Below are 17,147 nucleotides of genomic sequence, written 5' to 3'. Positions count from 1 at the left end.
ATAATAATTTGAGCTGAAGGGTTGCTATAAAGTGCACGAATCCAATCTAGATAGGCCCCCCGAATGCCAAACCGTTGTAGCACCCAAAACAGATACTCCCAAATCACTTTATCGAAAGCCTTTTCCGCGTCCAGACAGGCCAAGATGGCATCTCCCGGTTGAGACCTCCCCTCCAACAAAATACAGCTCACATTTAGCATATTAGCGGAAGCATACCTTCCCGGGACAAAGCCCACCTGAACCAGAAGAGGCAAAAAAGGATTAAGTCTAGATGCCAAGGCCGCCGCCAGAATTTTAACATCCTGATTGAGCAATGAAATAGGCCTGTAGGATCCCACAAGATCAGCATCCTTACCCGGCTTAGGGAGGACCGTGATATAAAAATGGTTCAGAGAGGGGCCCATGCTGTATGAGTCCTTCAAATCCTCGCACATCAGGAGAAAAGAAGGGACCACTAGGTCCTGCAAAAATTTTATAGAATTCTGTACCGAGGTCAACCGGACCCGGTGCTTTATCCAACTTTAACTGCCGGATGACTCTCTGCACCTCAGCCCCTCGCAAAGGCACATTGAGGAGTGCCAATTGGTCTGGGGTCACTGACGGAAGCTTCACTTTAGTAAAGAACTCCTCACAGCTTTCAACTGAAAAGGGAGTCTTCCCATAGAGGTTAGTGTAAAACCAAACAAACTCCTTCTGTATGGCTTCCCTTCGTGCGTGAATAACCCCTGCAGCATCTTTAATATGGCCAATATAACTTTTTGTTGACCTCTGCCTATCTAAAGATGCCAACAACTTGCCAGTCTTGTTACCCCATTGATGTAGATGGTATTTATAGAGCACTCTATAGCATCAAGTTTTATCATCCAACACCACCTGAAGCTGTTTCTTAACATCAAAATAAGCCTTGCGGGACGCATCAGAAAGGCTAATTATAAAAGTTCACTTGGCATCTCCCAATTGCTTTGTAAGATCCCGTATCTTACTCTCCCTACGCTTGTTGAAAGATGCAGTATACGCTATGATTTTACCTCGAAGCATCTCTTAGCCGCTTCCCAGTAAACTCGAGGCCCCACTGACTCAACATCATTCTCAACGACGTAGTTCAACCACCCCTGACGTAGATACTTACGAAACTCCCGGTCCTGATAAAGAGCAGGGTTCATAATCCAGCGCAACATGTCCACCCTATCTCCCCACTCTAAATCAGCCCACACAGGAGCATGGTCAGAAACATCGGGGATCCCTATCCCTGCCTGAACAGCCCCACGAACCAGAGGATGCGACAGCAAAATGTAGTCCAAGCATGCATGTACCCCATGAGGGTGGGAAAAAAACGTGTAATCACGCTTATCTATGTGATACAAGCGCCAATAATCCACCATCCCTAACTCCTGAATAAGGAAATTCACCCCTTTCCCATCATGGTCTTCAGACGGTCTTTTGGGTGGTTTACAATCTATCAATGGGTCACTAGTAATATTAAAATCCCCCCCCCCCCAAGATTAAAGGATATTCATCAAATGCAGCCAAAAGTGTGAAGAATTTGTGCGAATATGAGTTAGGTTCATAAATGTTGCAAAGAGCCACCTGCTGTCCTTGCAGCAACCCTGCAACAATTAGAAAATGACCCTCTGGATCCTGATATAACTTATACAACGTAAATAGCACACTTTTCTTAATCAGTATGGCCACTCCCCGCTGCCTGCTATTATAGGCGGCAAAGGTCCCCCACCCCTCAAAACCTATGAAAGCCCAACAAGCATGAATCACACATATCCTTCCTAATGCCCCCACCCCCCAAGGACTAATCCAATCCCTCCCCTCCCCCTCCTGCCACCCCACCACAGAAGCCCACAAAGTTAACACACATAACCCGTACAAGTTCACAACTAACATTCCCCTTCTTCCACACCACTAACCTCCCCCTGCCTCTGTCCCCCACCCCCTCCTATAACAGTAGAAAGTAAGATCCACCAAGGGAAATTAATTTTAAGTTGGTAAACAAATGCAAAGTCCAGAACAAAGCAACCAACTAGCACAGAAAAAAATCACAATGCCCATCAAGTCCTTCAGGCTCACAAGAGCTCAAGGTGCAGGCCTCTAGTTGACAGCAGACTCCTCATAAAAACAGGGCATATCAGCACACCAACTTCCCGATCAGCACGAGTATGGCCCTACAGTGGGAGGTCACGCACCTCTGCCAGTCATTGCAGCTTGGAAACAAAGGAACCCAAGTCTTTAGGCTCCGTGAAAAAGATAGTTTTATTAAGTGCACCACACGCACCTTCGCCGGGTACAATAACGCAAATCTGATTCCTTTGTCAAAAAGATGCCTACAATGCCGGCCCATCTGCTTCCTCTGATCAGCAACACGTGCCGAGTAATCTTGGAACAGCAGCAGATTGTGTCCGTTGTAAACTATCGATTTCTTTCTTCTCTATGCCTTTAATACTTGATCTTTGTCTGCATAATTAAGTATTCTGGCCAGCACAGGTCTCGGGACGCTGATCCCCCTCACGCAGAGCCCCAACGTGATGAATCCTCTCAACTCTCAACACCTTGCCTGGAAACTATATATTTAAGTGTTCCGGCAACCACCTCTCTATAAAGTTCCAAAGGTCCGTCTCTTTCACAGACTCTGGCAAGCCGATGATTCAAAGATTGTTACACCTGCCTCTGTTCACTTGATCATCAACCTGTTGCATAAGAAGTGTGCACTGTTTCTCAAGCGCCAAAATCTTCATGCCCGCCGTCTCAGCACGATCCTCCTGGCGCGAGATACGGTCCTCCGCCTGCTGAATTCTTGCGCCCTGTCGCTCCAAGGAATCTCGAATTTGGTCCACCGACGTTTGTAGTTTAGATAGTGTAAACCCCCTAGTTTCTTGTAAACCCCCTAGTCGTGGAGCAGGTAAATTTGAATAATTGAAGAAATAAATATATGAGTGTCACAGTTTTAAATAGGGTTCCCAAATAAACTCCACACAACCAAGGGATTTAGCAAGAAAAAAAATATTAAAGATTTTATTAAAGGGTAAAATGAATAGAGGGTAAAGTAAATAGAAACACTTGCTGGTTATGTTTCTTAAATGTTGGTACCAATTTTTACAGGTTGATGGTATTAAATAAAATTAGTGCAAGGTGTTAAATGTTTTGAGATAAGTTACAAAGGAAATAAAGGCAATAACAATTTTAAAACCACAATCACAGTCACCAAGAATCACAGTTATCAAGGATCACAGCTATCAAGACCCCAACTCCACATCTGCAGTAACCCAAAACATCCCACACATGTACACAGCACTAATTAGTGTGCTCAGATCTGATATATCTAGTTTTCAATTTGTGTGCACACAATTTTGTTACCAGTATATTAAAGTCTTCGCTAGCATCGCTGCTTTCTTGCGTTGGGTACCTTAGTCTTCTTCACTTCCACGTCTCCTCGGTTGGTGAGGTCAGCTCACTGGTTCAGGGACTCCACGATACCTACTACTCTGACTCAAAAAAACTCAAAAAAGGAAAACCTTAACTTTCTGTGGAACTGGTGCACTAGCTAGATTCAAATAAAAGATAAGCAAGGAAAATTCCTATCTCAACCGCCCAAAACATGACCCCTTTTGTTTTGTTCTGTTATACAACCACCCCTAATCTCACTGATGGACTGCTACACTAATTCTCCTAAAGGCAGGCACTCACAGGACTCGAGGCTTAGGCTGGGCAGCTTTTCCCCAAGGCAGGCTTTTGTCTGGATCCCCGGAGGCAGACATAAACAAAAAAACACAGTGTTCACTTTTAGTCTGGCCACTCAGTGCAGGGGGATGCCCCTTTCTCTCTCTTTGTGGACGCTCAAACCAGCAAGCTTCTGGGCTAGATCCCTCCTGAGGCAGGCACTCAAAAAGCACAGTTCTTTTTCTTATCTGGGCACTCAGTGCAAGGGGGGTGTCTTTTTCTCTCTGGAGCTTCTTCCCTCTCTGGATCAGCCTCTTGTTTACAGGACAGTCACATGGCTGGCTTTCTCCTCTGCTCTCTGGACAGACAGACACACACACACGTGGATTGCCCTGGGTGGATTCCTCTGGGGTTCTATCCAGCTATGCACTGCTCCCAGCACGTCCCTGTGACCACTGTTAACAGCAAATCTTCTGCTCAGCTCACCTCAGGCCCCCTTTCTTCTGTTCCTGTCTGCTTCAGTGCCCGGCCACACTCACCATCTCTCTTTCTTCATCTATGGGTTCCAGCCTGCAGCTGCCTCTTCTTATTTGAGCATGCCCTGCTTCTGCCCCAGCTTGCAGCACATTCTTCCCTCAGACCATGCTTGTAGCTCCCATTGTCTCTAGCCTCGATTGCCTTCTTCTTCCCAGGCAGGCGGCAGCCTCTGCACTGTAAAAACTTCTTTGTCCCACCTCTCTGTCCCCTGGATTGGCTTGAAATTCGCGCCAATCTAAGGATCAGACTGCCTCCTGCCACCTCATTGGTCCAAATTCGTGCGTTTTTGCAGATCCTGTCTCCTATTGGCTATCTCACACACTGTCCCCTCCTCTACTTCCAGTTCTCAAACAGCAAATCAGGAGCCTTGTACTGTGCTCTCAGACAGCCAATCGGAAGATTTGTAACAAGTCTGCCCTTCTCTCACAGTTACAAACTGCTGAAACTTTAAAAACACACATTTAGCATCTATGGACACCTGAGTTCTTTGTTTTATAGCAGTGCTGGAGCATTCTAAACACTTTAAACATTCTAACAAAAGGTGCTAGCATTGTTGCTGGCTCTCAGCTTGTCCTCTGTGTCTCCCTGCTCTCTGCAAGATGCCCCCTTCCCAGGAAAGAGGGGGGGGGGGGGGGGACAAGGTAAAGGCTTCTTTTCTTCTCTATATTTACAATAGTTTGTTTAGATAGTTTGTCCTCAACCACTGCTGATATTACTACTACTACTACTCATCATTTCTATAGCGCTACTAGACTTACACAGAGCTGTACACCTGAACATGAAGAGACAGTCCCTGCTCGACAGAGCTTACAATCTAATTAGGACAGACAAACAGGACAAACAAGAGATAATGGAATATTAAAGTAAGGATGATAAAATAAGGGTTCTGAACAAGTGAATAAGGGTTAGGAGTTAAAAGCAGCATCAAAAAGGTGGGCCTTTAGCTTAGATTTGAAGATGGACAGAGATGGAGCTTGACGTACCGGCTCAGGAAGTCTATTTCAGGCATATGGTGCAGCAAGATAAAATGAACGGAGTCTGGAGTTAGCGGTGGAGGAGAAGGGTGCAGATAAGAGAGATTTACCCAGTGAACGGAGTTCCCGGGGAGGAATGTAGGGAGAGATGAGAGTGGAGAGGTACTGAGGAGCTGCAGAGTGAATGCACTTATCTAATATAATAAAAGGCACCCTCAACGTTCTGAGGACAACGTTCTGAAGTCACTCAGACTCCCAGAACGGTTCGTAAGTTTGTGGTGGTGAAGCCACTGAACGACTTGCTGCCCCGCCCTCGCGTCAAACGTCATGACGTCGAGGGCGGAAAACCAACAGAAAAATGAAAGCAGGGACCGCATCAAGGAATGGGGAGGAGTAGGGAAACACGCGGAGCGTGTTTCCCTACTCCTCCCCTTGCCAAGGAAACGCTGGCTGCCAACCGCGCCGCGCGCGCCTCAGGTAGCCCCGCCCCGACCGCCCGAGCACCACTCTCCCTCCCTCCCAAGTTCAGCAACGCGCGACGGCGACGTGGTGGGGGCGCTCCGCCCCAGATGTCAGCGGGTGGGGGGTGCTCCGAGTCCTCTCCCAGCAACGCGCGACGGCGACGTGGTGGAGGCGCTCCGCCCCAGATGTCAGCGGGTGGGGGGTGCTGCGAGTCCGCTCCCGGCGCTGTCCTGCCTTTAAAACCCAATTTGAAGCGCTGGAGTAACAGGCAGCAGCGCCTCGCGTCTGCCCTTCTACTAAAAATCTCTTCGACGACGTCATTGGGCCTTCCCACATTGAGTCCCGCCCTCCTCTCAGGTAACTTCCAATTACCGCGAGGGCGGGTGGGACTCAATGTGGGAAGGCCCAATGACGTCGTGGAAGAGATTTTTAGTAGAAGGGCAGACGCGAGGCGCTGCTGCCTGTTACTCCAGTGCTTCAAATTGGGGTTTTTTTTAAGGCAGTGAGGGTGGTGGGCCTGGGCGGCAGGAGAATGGAGCTGGTAGGTGGGGAGGGACTCAGATGGGAGAAGGGTGGGGGGGAGGGGGTTCTCAAATGGGAAGGAGACTGAGGTGGGAGGGGTTCATGGATGGGAGAAGCAGAAGGGGGTGGGGAGGGGGTTCTTGGATAGTTGAAGGGGACGGGTGGGGAGGGGACTGGGGTTCTTGGATGGGAGAGACTGGGGAGGGGGTTCTCAGATGGGAGAAGGGGACGGATGGGGAGAGGACTGGGATTCTTGAATGGGAGAAGGGGACTGAGGTGGGGAGGGGGTTCTTGGATACTTGAAGAGGATGAGTGGGGAGGGGACTGGGGTTTTTGGATGGGAGAGACTGGGGAGGGGGTTCTTGAATGGGAGAAGGAGACTGAGGTGGGGAGGGGGTTCAAGGATGGGGGAGGGGGTTCTTGGATGCTTGAAGGGGACGGGTGGGAAGGGAACTGGGGTTTTTGGATGGGAGAGACTGGGGAGGGGGTTCTCGGATTGGAGAAGGGGACGGGTGGGGAGGGGACTGGGGTTTTTGGATGGGAGAGACTGGGGAGGGGGTTCTTGAATGAGAGAAGGGGACTGAGGTGGGGAGGGGGTTCAAGGATGGGAGCGCTTCATGAAACCCCATACACACACTCACTCTCTCATCTGGCAGCGCTTCCTGTACCCCCTGCCCCCCCCCACACACACACACTCCCTCACTCTGTCATCTGCCATTGCTTCCTGAACCCCCCCCCCCCCCCCCACACACACATACTCACTTACTTTCATCTGGCAGCGCATCCAGAATCCCCCACACCCCTCTTCTTCCAAGCTGAACCCCTCCAACACATCCCCCCCACCCCACACACACACTCTCTCTCTCTCTTCCTCTCCTCCAGCACACCAATTGCTTAGGTGCAGTGGCAGCAATCTCAGATACCAGAGAAAGAGGGGGGCCTGACACCATAGAGAGAGAGGGAGGGAGGGAGGTATCTCTGTCACACACACACACACTCTCTCTCTCACAGACAATGTGTTTCTGTCTCTCACTCTCATACACTCTATGTCTCACATTGTATCACATTCACTCTCTATGTGTCACACAGTCACTTACATACTCGCTTGGTCTCATACACTCAGTCTCACAGACAATCTGTGCCTCACACACACTCTCATTCACGCACACACTGTATCTGTGTGAAACACACTCTCTCTCTCTCTATCACACTGTGTCTCCCATACGCAATTGCACACACTCTCATTCTCACACACACACTCTCTCACAGACACGCTCACACCCAGACTCACTCTCTCTCTCACACACACACACACACACTCACACTTTCACTCTCTCTATCACACACACTCACTCTCACATACACTCTCCAAAACATACACATTATGAGGAAAACCTTGCTAGCGCCCGTTTCATATGTGTCAGAAATGGGCCTTTTTTACTAGTAGGTCAATAAAAGGAATTTGAACTGTATGCGGAAATGGATAGGAAGCCAGTGAACTGACTTGAGGAGAGGGCTAATATGAGCATAATGACACTGGCGGAATATTAGTTGTGCAGCAGAATTTTGAACAGATTGAAGAGGAGAGAGATAGCTAAGTGGGAGGCCTCTGAGAAGCAAGTTGCAATAGTCTAAGCAAGAGGTGATAAGAGTGTGGATGGGGGTTCTGGTAGTGTGCTCAGAAAGGAAAGGGCGAATTTTAGTGATATTATAGAGAAAGAAATGACAGGTTTTAGCAGTCTGCTGAAAATGTGCAGAGAAGGAGAGGGAGGAGTCGAAGATGACCCCGAGGTTACGAGCTGATTAGACAGGAAGGATGAGAGTGTTATCCACAGAAATAGAGAATGGGGGAGGAGGAGAGGTTGGTTTAGGGGGAAAGATAAGAAGCTCAGTCTTGGTCATGTTTAGTTTCAGATGGCTCTGAGACATCCAGGTAGCAGTGTCAGACAGGCAGGCTGATACTTTGGCCTGGATTTTGGCTGAGATTTCTGGTGTGGAGATGTAGATCTGGGAGTCATCAGTGTAAAGATGATACTGAAAACCATGGGATGAGATCAGAATACCAAAGGAAGAAGTATAGATGGAGGGAAGAAGTATAGATGGAGAAAAGAAGAGGTCCCAGGACAGATCCCTGAGGTACACCAACTGATAGTGGGATAGAAGTAGAGGAGGATCCACTAGAGTATACACTAAAGGTAGATCATTGGAGACTTTAGCAAGCGCTGTTTCAGTTGAATGAAGGGGGCGAAAGCCAGATTGAAGTGGATCAAGAATAGCTTGAGATGAAAGAAAGTCATGGCAATGGCGGTAAACAGCACACTTTCAAGATTCTTGGATGGGAAAAGGAGGAGGGAGAAGGGGCGATGGAAGGACAGGTAGGGTCCAAAGAAGGTTTTTTAAGGAGTGGTGTGACTATGGCATGTTTGAAGGCATCAGGAACAGTCGCAGTGGAAAGTGAAAGATTGAGGATATGACAGATAAAAGGGATGACAGTAGGAGAGATCGTATTAAGTAGATGGGTGGGAGTAGGATCAGAGGAACAGGTAGATAATTTTGAGGAGGAAAGAAGATGTGTAGTTTCCTCTTCAGTGATTTCAGAAAAGGAAGAAAAGGAGGCAGGGGTTGGAGGGTTGAGAAAATGGACTAAGGGAAGGAGAGGTGGAGGTGACCTGGTTGAGAATTCAAGTTTAATCTTGTGAACCTTATCATGAAAGTACTCAGCCAGAGTCTGGGGGGAAAGTGAAGGGAGAGTTGGAGGTGAAGGCACTTTGAGGAGAAAGTTCAGTGTGGCAAAGAGACGTCGAGGGTTTGAGCCAAGAGAATTTGTCAACTGGATGTAATAATCCTTTTGGCAAGTAAAAGAGCAGACTGGAAGGAGGTCAGCAAGAATTTGAAATGTATGAAGTCAGCATGGGCACGGGATTTCAGCCAAAGGCGTTTGGCAGAGCGGGCACAGGAACATAGGTAGCGGATTCTAGAGATCAGGCAAGGCTGGGGTTTGGTATGTTTTATAGAACAGGGAATGGGAGGAGTGAGAGTATCCAGAGCAGAGGATTATAGGAAGAGATAGCCTCAATGACAGACTTGGATAACATAGTGGTAGAGAAGAGATTTGAAACACTGGAGGACAGAGTAGAAGGGTCAATAGCCTGAAGATTCCTAAATGTATTGGTTAAGATTGGACGGGACTGGGGAATAGGGTGTTTAAGTGTGAAAGTTATCAGATGATGCTCAGAGAGGGGAAGAGTTGAGGCACAGAAATTGGAGAGTGAGCAGTTTGAATAGAGGATAAGATCAAGAACGTGGCCATTCTGGTGAGTGGGGGCAGTGGAGCACAGTTGAAGATTGAAAGAGGATGTTAAAGCAAGAAACTGAGAAGCATAAGAGTAAGAGGGATCATTAGCATGAATATTAAAATCCCTAAGAATGAGGGAAGGAGATGAAGGTTCAAAAAAGAAGGAAAGCCAAGCATCAAAGTCAGTGAGAAAGGAAGAAAGGGACTTATCAGGGGGTCGATAAATGACTGCTACTCCGAGAGGCAGAGGAGCAAATAGACGGATGGAGTGGACTTTGAAGGAAGAAAAACAGTGAGACTGAGATGGAAGAAGAGGTTGAAATATACATGAGGGTGAAAGTAGTAGCCCAACACCACCTCCACGGCCAACTGGGTGAGGAGTATGGGAGAAAAGATAACCTCCATGGCATAGGGCCACGACTGAAGCAGAGTCTTCAGGGTAAAGTCAAGTTTCAGTTAGGGCAAGGAGATGGAAAGTATGAGAGATAAAGAGGTCATGGATGTAGGAAAGTTTGTTACAGACAGAGCGGGCATTCCACAGAGCGCAAGAGAAAGGCAGGGAAGAAGGGGGGAGGAGAGAAACAGAAATTAGATTGGAGATATCACGGTGTGACCTGCACAAATAGGATGAGAGCTGATGTGGAGGACCAGGATTGGGATTAATGTCCACAGTGGAGAGCAGGAGAAGGAGCAAGAGAGTATAGAAAAGAGCAGGAGAGGTATGATGACAGCGACAAAGGCGAGATGTACTCAGATAGAAAGGAGATGGATGAATGGAAGGAGGAAATGTTGAAGGATGAGAGCTGAGAAAAAGGAAGAGGAAAAAAGAGATGGTGAGATGATGAATACAGAGGGTGGACAATGTGTTCTTGCAGTGTAGATTGGTTTCAGATGGAGAAACAGATTAGGAGGGGACAGTACCAAGAAGAAAAAGTGTACTGGAGCCATAAGTAGTAACTGGGAGAAAATAAATGTAAAGAGAAAATGCCCTGCGCGCCGTCAGGCACCTAGAGCAGAGGCCCTGAGTGGATCGGAGTGGACCTGGGAGTCACCCCGGAGAAGGCTGTAAGGATATGCATATGAGCTGCAAGTCCTCCACAGCACCTGAAAGGCAGCTGGTGGTAGAGCTGGGCACCTCTCAGCCAAGGAAAGGCTTACCAGGGGTTAGGCTGAAGCCAGCATTTCTCCCCCGAGGGTCGCCTGATCTTTGCTGATATCTGCTGCACTAGATCTTTAGTGGATTCCGGCGAGAGATTCACCAAAGGAGGGCTTGTCGATGTTGCCGCCATCTTGGGGCCCAAGTTCTGCACGTGGTGCTTTTCTGTCTGCGGGGACTTAGCAGGCATAACCCCTCTGATCCACCAATAAAGTGAACTTGAGCTTCGTCACCGAGCACACCGGGACCAACTCTCGCCCCCAGGGGTACTCTGGTCTGGACCCACATATGGAAGATCTCGCAGGTAAATTTGAAGAATTTTGGGGTGGCTGGAGCGGAGCTGGGCTTAGAGATGTCTGCTCAGCTTACGAGCATCACATGACCCCCCTAATGTCAATAATTGATTGTTACCAGCTCATTAGGTAATTAGTTTGCATGCAGATCTGGGATTTACCCCCAAATTTGGGCAACCATCATGTCTATCACAATACTACTACTACTACTACTACTACTTAACATTTCTAGAGCGCTACTAGGGTTACGCAGTGCTGTACAGATTAACAAAAAAGGACAGTCCCTGCTCCAAGGAGCTTATGATCTAATGGGCGAAATGTTAAGTGGGGGCAGTCTAGATTTCCTGAATAGAGGTATGATGGTTAGGTGCCGAAGGCGACATTGAAGAGGTGGGCTTTGAGCAAGGCAGTGTCACCACTGTCATCAATAATATCTGTATGTAACTCATCATGAGAACCTGAAGGTGATTTACCTTGAATTACTACTGAAAAGATGTCAGCTGAATCCCTTTCCTTCTTAAAAAAAAATCTTTACAACATTCTCTTTCCACCCAGCTGAACTGCTAATTCTGTTCTCTTATTTCCAAGCTTAATAGCAGCAAATTAAAAAAAAAATAAAAAAAGACATACTGACAGAGATGGGTTTCTAATCACTTACCAAACACATATTTGGATGATTCTGTGCTGCCACAGACAGAGATCCAGAAATGATGAACTGATAAAGAACCAAAAGAAAAAATGCAATTAAACACTGAAACAGTTTGCAGGATTAATTCCATATGTGTGATATGCCAGTAAATTCAATATTTCCTCTGGTACCATATAGGTATATATGTGCCTTTATAAAATGTCTCCATGAAAAGCTGTTTTGCAAAGGTGCACCCATTGTGCGACACGAGTAATTCTGTGCATGTGAGTATGTACCCATAGGCATCAATGCTTATGTGCTTATTTTAGAAACTCCAGCCCCTGATAATCTGTTCCTCATGCTTAACTTTTACATAAACATATACTGCTGGATACTATAAATGCCATTCAAAAATGGTCACAGTGCAATTTTATAAAGGGGGGGGGGGTGGCTTAATGCCAATTCCCGCATCCAAACTTTAAGCGCCAGACTTAGGCCTACTGAAGCCTGATATAAATCTCGGCAGCCAAGTTGGGCACAATGACCCAGTATTCCATAACTATGCATGTAACTTTATGGAATGCCCTTGACACGCCTATCACCTCCCATGGTCACGCCCCCTTTTGAGATATGGGAGTTAGCATCCTGCCTTATAGAACAGCACAGACAGATGCATGTGCCATGGGTGTTAATTAACCTCAATAATTGGTTGTTAGCACCCAGTTATTGATGGTTCTGGGCTCATTTTTCAGTGCGCAAATCTAAGCGTCATATACAGAATGTTGGGGATGCTGTGCGCATTGTATGTGTCTGCATGAGCTCAGGCCACTCAGAGGTCCCTTTACTAAGCTGCGGTAAGTGCTAGCATGTACTTACTGTGGGACCTGCTGAGGTGTCCTGGGGTAGTTCCTGAATCTGTACACACAAATGGCGCACTGCAAAATATTTTTAATTTTTCCGCAGAGGGGGTCTGTCTGGGGGTGGAGAGCGAGTGTTTCTGCACTGATCAGTTAGTGAGCAGTAATTAGTGCAGGATTAGATAGTGAGCAGTAATTAGTGCAGGATTAGAACGTGAGCCCTTATCACCTACAAAATAGGTGTTGGTAAGGGCTCACATGCTACTTTTTTTATGGCAGCATGTTAAGAACAACATTAGCACATAGCCATGAATTCAAAAAATTAAAAAATCTGTCATTTTAGTGCTGCAGTAAAAATGGCCCTAGCACGTGGGAAAAACCCACATAAGGGCACACTACAGCCACTTTTTACCACAACTTAGTAAAAGGACCCCTTAGACAATAATCCCCTGCATGTTTGAAGAACTACTTTTAGATTGAGACAAATAAGTTTAGAGAACAGAGAATCCAACTTAATTCTTAAAAAAAAAAAAAAAAAAAAAGAGAAAAATATCTAGTTCTGTAAATGAGAGTTTAGGTCAATCATTCTGTGTTACCATTCCCTCCTGTTGAATTCTGGTGCCTGCAGTGTTGATTTAAAACAGTGGTGCTCCTTGGTCAGCTGCCACCTGGGGCAGATCACCGCTGTGCATCCCCCCCCCCCCCCCCCCCCCGGATGTAACATCATCCCCCTCCCCCCCCCCCCCATGCATCATCTCAAAACACCCGGGTGCATTACTCTTACCTCCTGGGGTGCTCCACCACCGGTTCTCTGCTCCCTCTGCCCTGGAATAGGAAGTAATATCAGAGGGAGCAGGGAACCGGCGGAGCTGACAGCTGCGCGGCTGCTCCCTGCACCCCCCTGAAGCGTGCAACCGGGGAGGACAGCCCCCACAGCCCCGCCCTTGGTATGCCGCTGATTTAAAATGGAAGAAACAGAACTAGAAAGACAACAATGCTCTGGGATGTAAAAACCAGAAATAATTAAAACTCTGCATCCAGCAACTTGGACTCATGACATCTCTTAAGTGCTAATAAAAACTCCTAATACTTTATTTCCTGCCAGTTTCTTGACCTGTACTGGAAACTTCTCTGGGATCTCCTGCTGGGTTGGATATGAGAAATATATCAGCAATATTGGAGAGTACAATGCTTGCTTACTTTGGAAATTCCCAAGTCCTTTTTATGGATATTCAAATTTGGATATATCCTGATGTGGCAAAAATCAGCTTAGGAAAGATAGAAAGCTTTCTTGCAATGAGACAAGAAGTCAGGGACTTAGCTGCTTCACTTTTATTGAGATACCCTTGCAAATGTTTTGTTTACTTATTTATTTTCTGCATTTGTACCTTACATTTTCCAACCTAGTGGTGTTCAATGTGGTTTACAATTAACTTAGGTAGACAAGTATCAAGTTGTGTTTATTATTTTGGGTCTAAATATTTGTGTTTTTGCTCCTGAGCAGTTCAGTCTTTTTAGATTCTAAGCAAGCTTTATTATGAGCTACTTCGAATTAAAAAGCAGACATAGTTATTTATTTATTTATTTATTTCAGGTAATTTATACTCCGCCTTTTGCCGCAGTTTTGCAGCCCCAAAGCGGCTTTCAATGAACTAATAAAATAAATACAGTTACAGTTATGTTTCAATAGTTAGAGCGGGAGAACAGGATAAGAAGGGAAAGGTAAGGGAGACAAAGATGGGCAGCAGAAGTCCAGGTAGGCCAAGGGGGATGATGGAAATCCAGTCTGACACGAACAGGTCCAGCAAGGCGAATGAAGCTCTGAAGAAACAGCAGCAGCATGCAGAGGCAGGACGAAGCCGGAGGTAGGCATCCTCAGCGATGGAGTCAGCGGCGCAGGAATCAAGATGGCGGACCAAACGGTCGTCCTCCACAGCCCCAACCGTCGGAGCTTTCCGAGCCAGAGACCTCCTCCTCTGCACCTCCATCAGACCGGCTGATGAAGTCCGCAGCGGGCAGAAGAGCAGCAGGGCAGAAGAGTTGACACTGGAGTCGTTCGCAGAAGCCGACGATTTCAGCAGGGATCAACTGGGAGGAAGCAGAGCCGGTGATTTCTGCCAGGGCTGCTGCGAAGAAATGAAAGCTGGCGAATTCAGCAGTGATCAGCTGAGAGGAAGCAGAGCCGGAGAGGTCCGCAGGGGCCGCCGTGAAGAAATGAAAGCCGGCGAGTAGCAGGCTGAAGACAGAAAAGGCGGGGCCCCGTGAACTCGCCGGGAGATGCCAACGAAAAGGCAGAGCAAGGCAGCGCGATGGTCAAACAGCAACTCGATGCAGCCCGACCTCAGCTGTCAGCGTGATGTTTAGTCTGTGCCCGATTTCAGGTTAAGGCAGAGCACGCCAGACCAATCCTGCAGAGCGGAGGAAACCGGCGGCACGGACGAACCGAGGGAGCCCAAAGACAGAAAATGCCGGCCCAATCGGGCACCCCACACCCCACAAGTGATTCATGTCTACCCATTCCACTCCACTCAGTATTTTATAGACCTCTATCACATCTCCCCTCAGCCATCTCTTCTCTAAGCTGAAGAGCCCTAGCCTCTTTAGCCTTTCCTCATAGGGAAGTCATCCCATCCCCTATATCATTTTTGTCACCCTTATCTATACCTTTTCTAATTCCACTATATCTTTTTTGATGTGGTGGTCTGATGATGTTATCTAAATTAAAAGAAAGTTAAAGAGTTATGAGATAGGAGGCAATGTTCCGGATTAGGAATTGGTTATTGGACAGAAAACAGAGGGTAGGATTAAATGGTCATTTCTCTCAATGGTGAACAGTGGAGTGCTGCAGGGTTCAGTACTGGGATCGGTGCTATTTAACATATTTATAAATTATATGGAAATCGGAATGACGAGTGAGGTGATTAAATTTGCAGATGACAGAAAACTATTCAAGGTTGTTAAAACGTGTACGGACTGTGAAATATTGCAGGGAGACTGGGCAGCCAAATGGCAGATGAAATTTAATGTGGACAAATGCAAGGTGATGCAAATTAGAAAGAATAATCCAAATCATAGTTACCTGATGCTAGGGGTCCACCTTGGGGGTCAGCACCGAAGAAAAAGATCCAAATAAGTATATAAGTGTTGCCATACTGGGTCAGACTGAATTTCCATCAAGCCCAGCATCCTGTTTCCAACAGTGGCCAATTCGGGTTACAAGTAGCTGGCAAGATCCCAAAACAGTACAATACATTTTATGCTGCTTATCCTAGAAATAAGCAGTGGATTTTCCCCAAGTCCATCTTAATAATGGCTTATGAACTTTTCTTTTAGAAAGCTATCCAAATCCTTTTCTAAACCCCACTAATCTAAACCGCTTTTAGCACATTCTCTGGCAACCAGTGGCGTACCTAGGGTAGTTGACACCCGGGGCTGGTCATTTTTTAACACCCCCCCCCCCCCCCAAATCCAGTACTAGGCATGCCGAGAATACAAAACACTCAGGACCTATAGAGCAATTCTACCATACCATAAGCAGTCATTTCTACGAGTCACACAAGGAAAAGGAAAGCATCTTAAACACTACAGTGAGCACTAGAACATCAATTCACCTATTGTAAAACGAAACCAGACACAATAGTACAGATCGTAGATCCTGCACAGTCAATGCCAACTGAAAGCCATGTCTTTTTCAGAAACACAGATACACCCTAATCCACTATAGAATAAGTAATCATAAACTTTCTATTTAGACAAAAATTAAACTGAACCCCCGATGCCAGACTCCGCATACAATGCAACACCACAGAAATAGAAACTGTCCCCTAGTACTGTGCAAAATATAAAGACAGCAGATGTAAATTTGAAAAAAACTAACAAGTACCAATCACCACTTTACAAATTAACAAATAGAAATGAAACAAATATAGAAAGTAAAATAATACCATTTTATTGGACTAATACATTTAGCTTTCAGAGGCCAAAACCTCCGAAAGTTAGTCAAAATGTATTAAAATTAGTCCAATAAAAAGATTACCTTATTTACATGTTCTATTATAAACATTTAACACATCTACAATACTTTATCCTAAAGCAAAAAAAATAAAAAAATATATTTTATTTACAGTTTGTTGTTTCCGGTTTCTGCTTTCCTCATCTTCTTTTCACCGTCTTCCTTCCATCCAGCATCTGTCTTCACTCTCTCTCTCTCTCTCTCTCTCTCTGCCATCCAGTGTCTGCCCTCTCTGCCATCCCTTCCATCCACTGCCTGCCCTTTCTCTCTGCCCCTTCAATCCACCATTTGCCCTCCCTCTCCCATCCATCCAGGGTCTGCCCTCCCTCTCGCTCCCCCTTCCATCTAGGATCTGTCCCCTCTCTCTCTCTGCCCCTTTTTTCAGCCCCCAGTTCCAGCCCCCTTCTCCCCTCTGAACACCCCCACCCCAGTCCCCTTCTCCCCTCCTCTTCTCCTGTCTGAGACCCCCACCACAGTCCCCTTCCCCCCTCCCCTGTCTGAGACCCCCACCCCAGTCCCCTTCTCTCCTCTGAACACCCCATCCCAGTCCCCTTCTCTTCTCCCCTCCCCTTTTCCCCTCTGAACACCCCCACCCCAGTCCCCTTCTCCCCTCCCCCTCCCGTCTGAGATCCCCACCCCAGTCCCCTTCTCCCCTCTGAACACCCCCACCCCAGTCCCCTTCTCCCCTCCCCCTCCCTTCTGAGATCCCCACCCCAGTCCCCTTCTCCCCTCCCCCTCCCATCTG

General features: G+C 47.0%; 1 protein-coding gene across 1 annotated transcript in view; it reads right to left on the bottom strand.

Moving 5' to 3' along the window:
• The window catches only part of LOC115460513 (membrane-spanning 4-domains subfamily A member 8-like), a 112,047-nt gene that overhangs the window by 33,505 nt on the left and 61,395 nt on the right, over nucleotides 1-17,147 (bottom strand). Inside the window, exon 4 of the mRNA XM_030190284.1 lies at nucleotides 11,564-11,620. Coding sequence (XP_030046144.1) covers nucleotides 11,564-11,620 — 57 coding nt within the window. The remainder of the gene's footprint in view (nucleotides 1-11,563; nucleotides 11,621-17,147) is intronic.

Source organism: Microcaecilia unicolor, chromosome 1 (genome assembly GCF_901765095.1).
Source record: "Microcaecilia unicolor chromosome 1, aMicUni1.1, whole genome shotgun sequence".
Classification (NCBI taxonomy): domain Eukaryota; kingdom Metazoa; phylum Chordata; class Amphibia; order Gymnophiona; family Siphonopidae; genus Microcaecilia; species Microcaecilia unicolor.
This window is presented reverse-complemented; position numbering and strand designations above follow the sequence as displayed.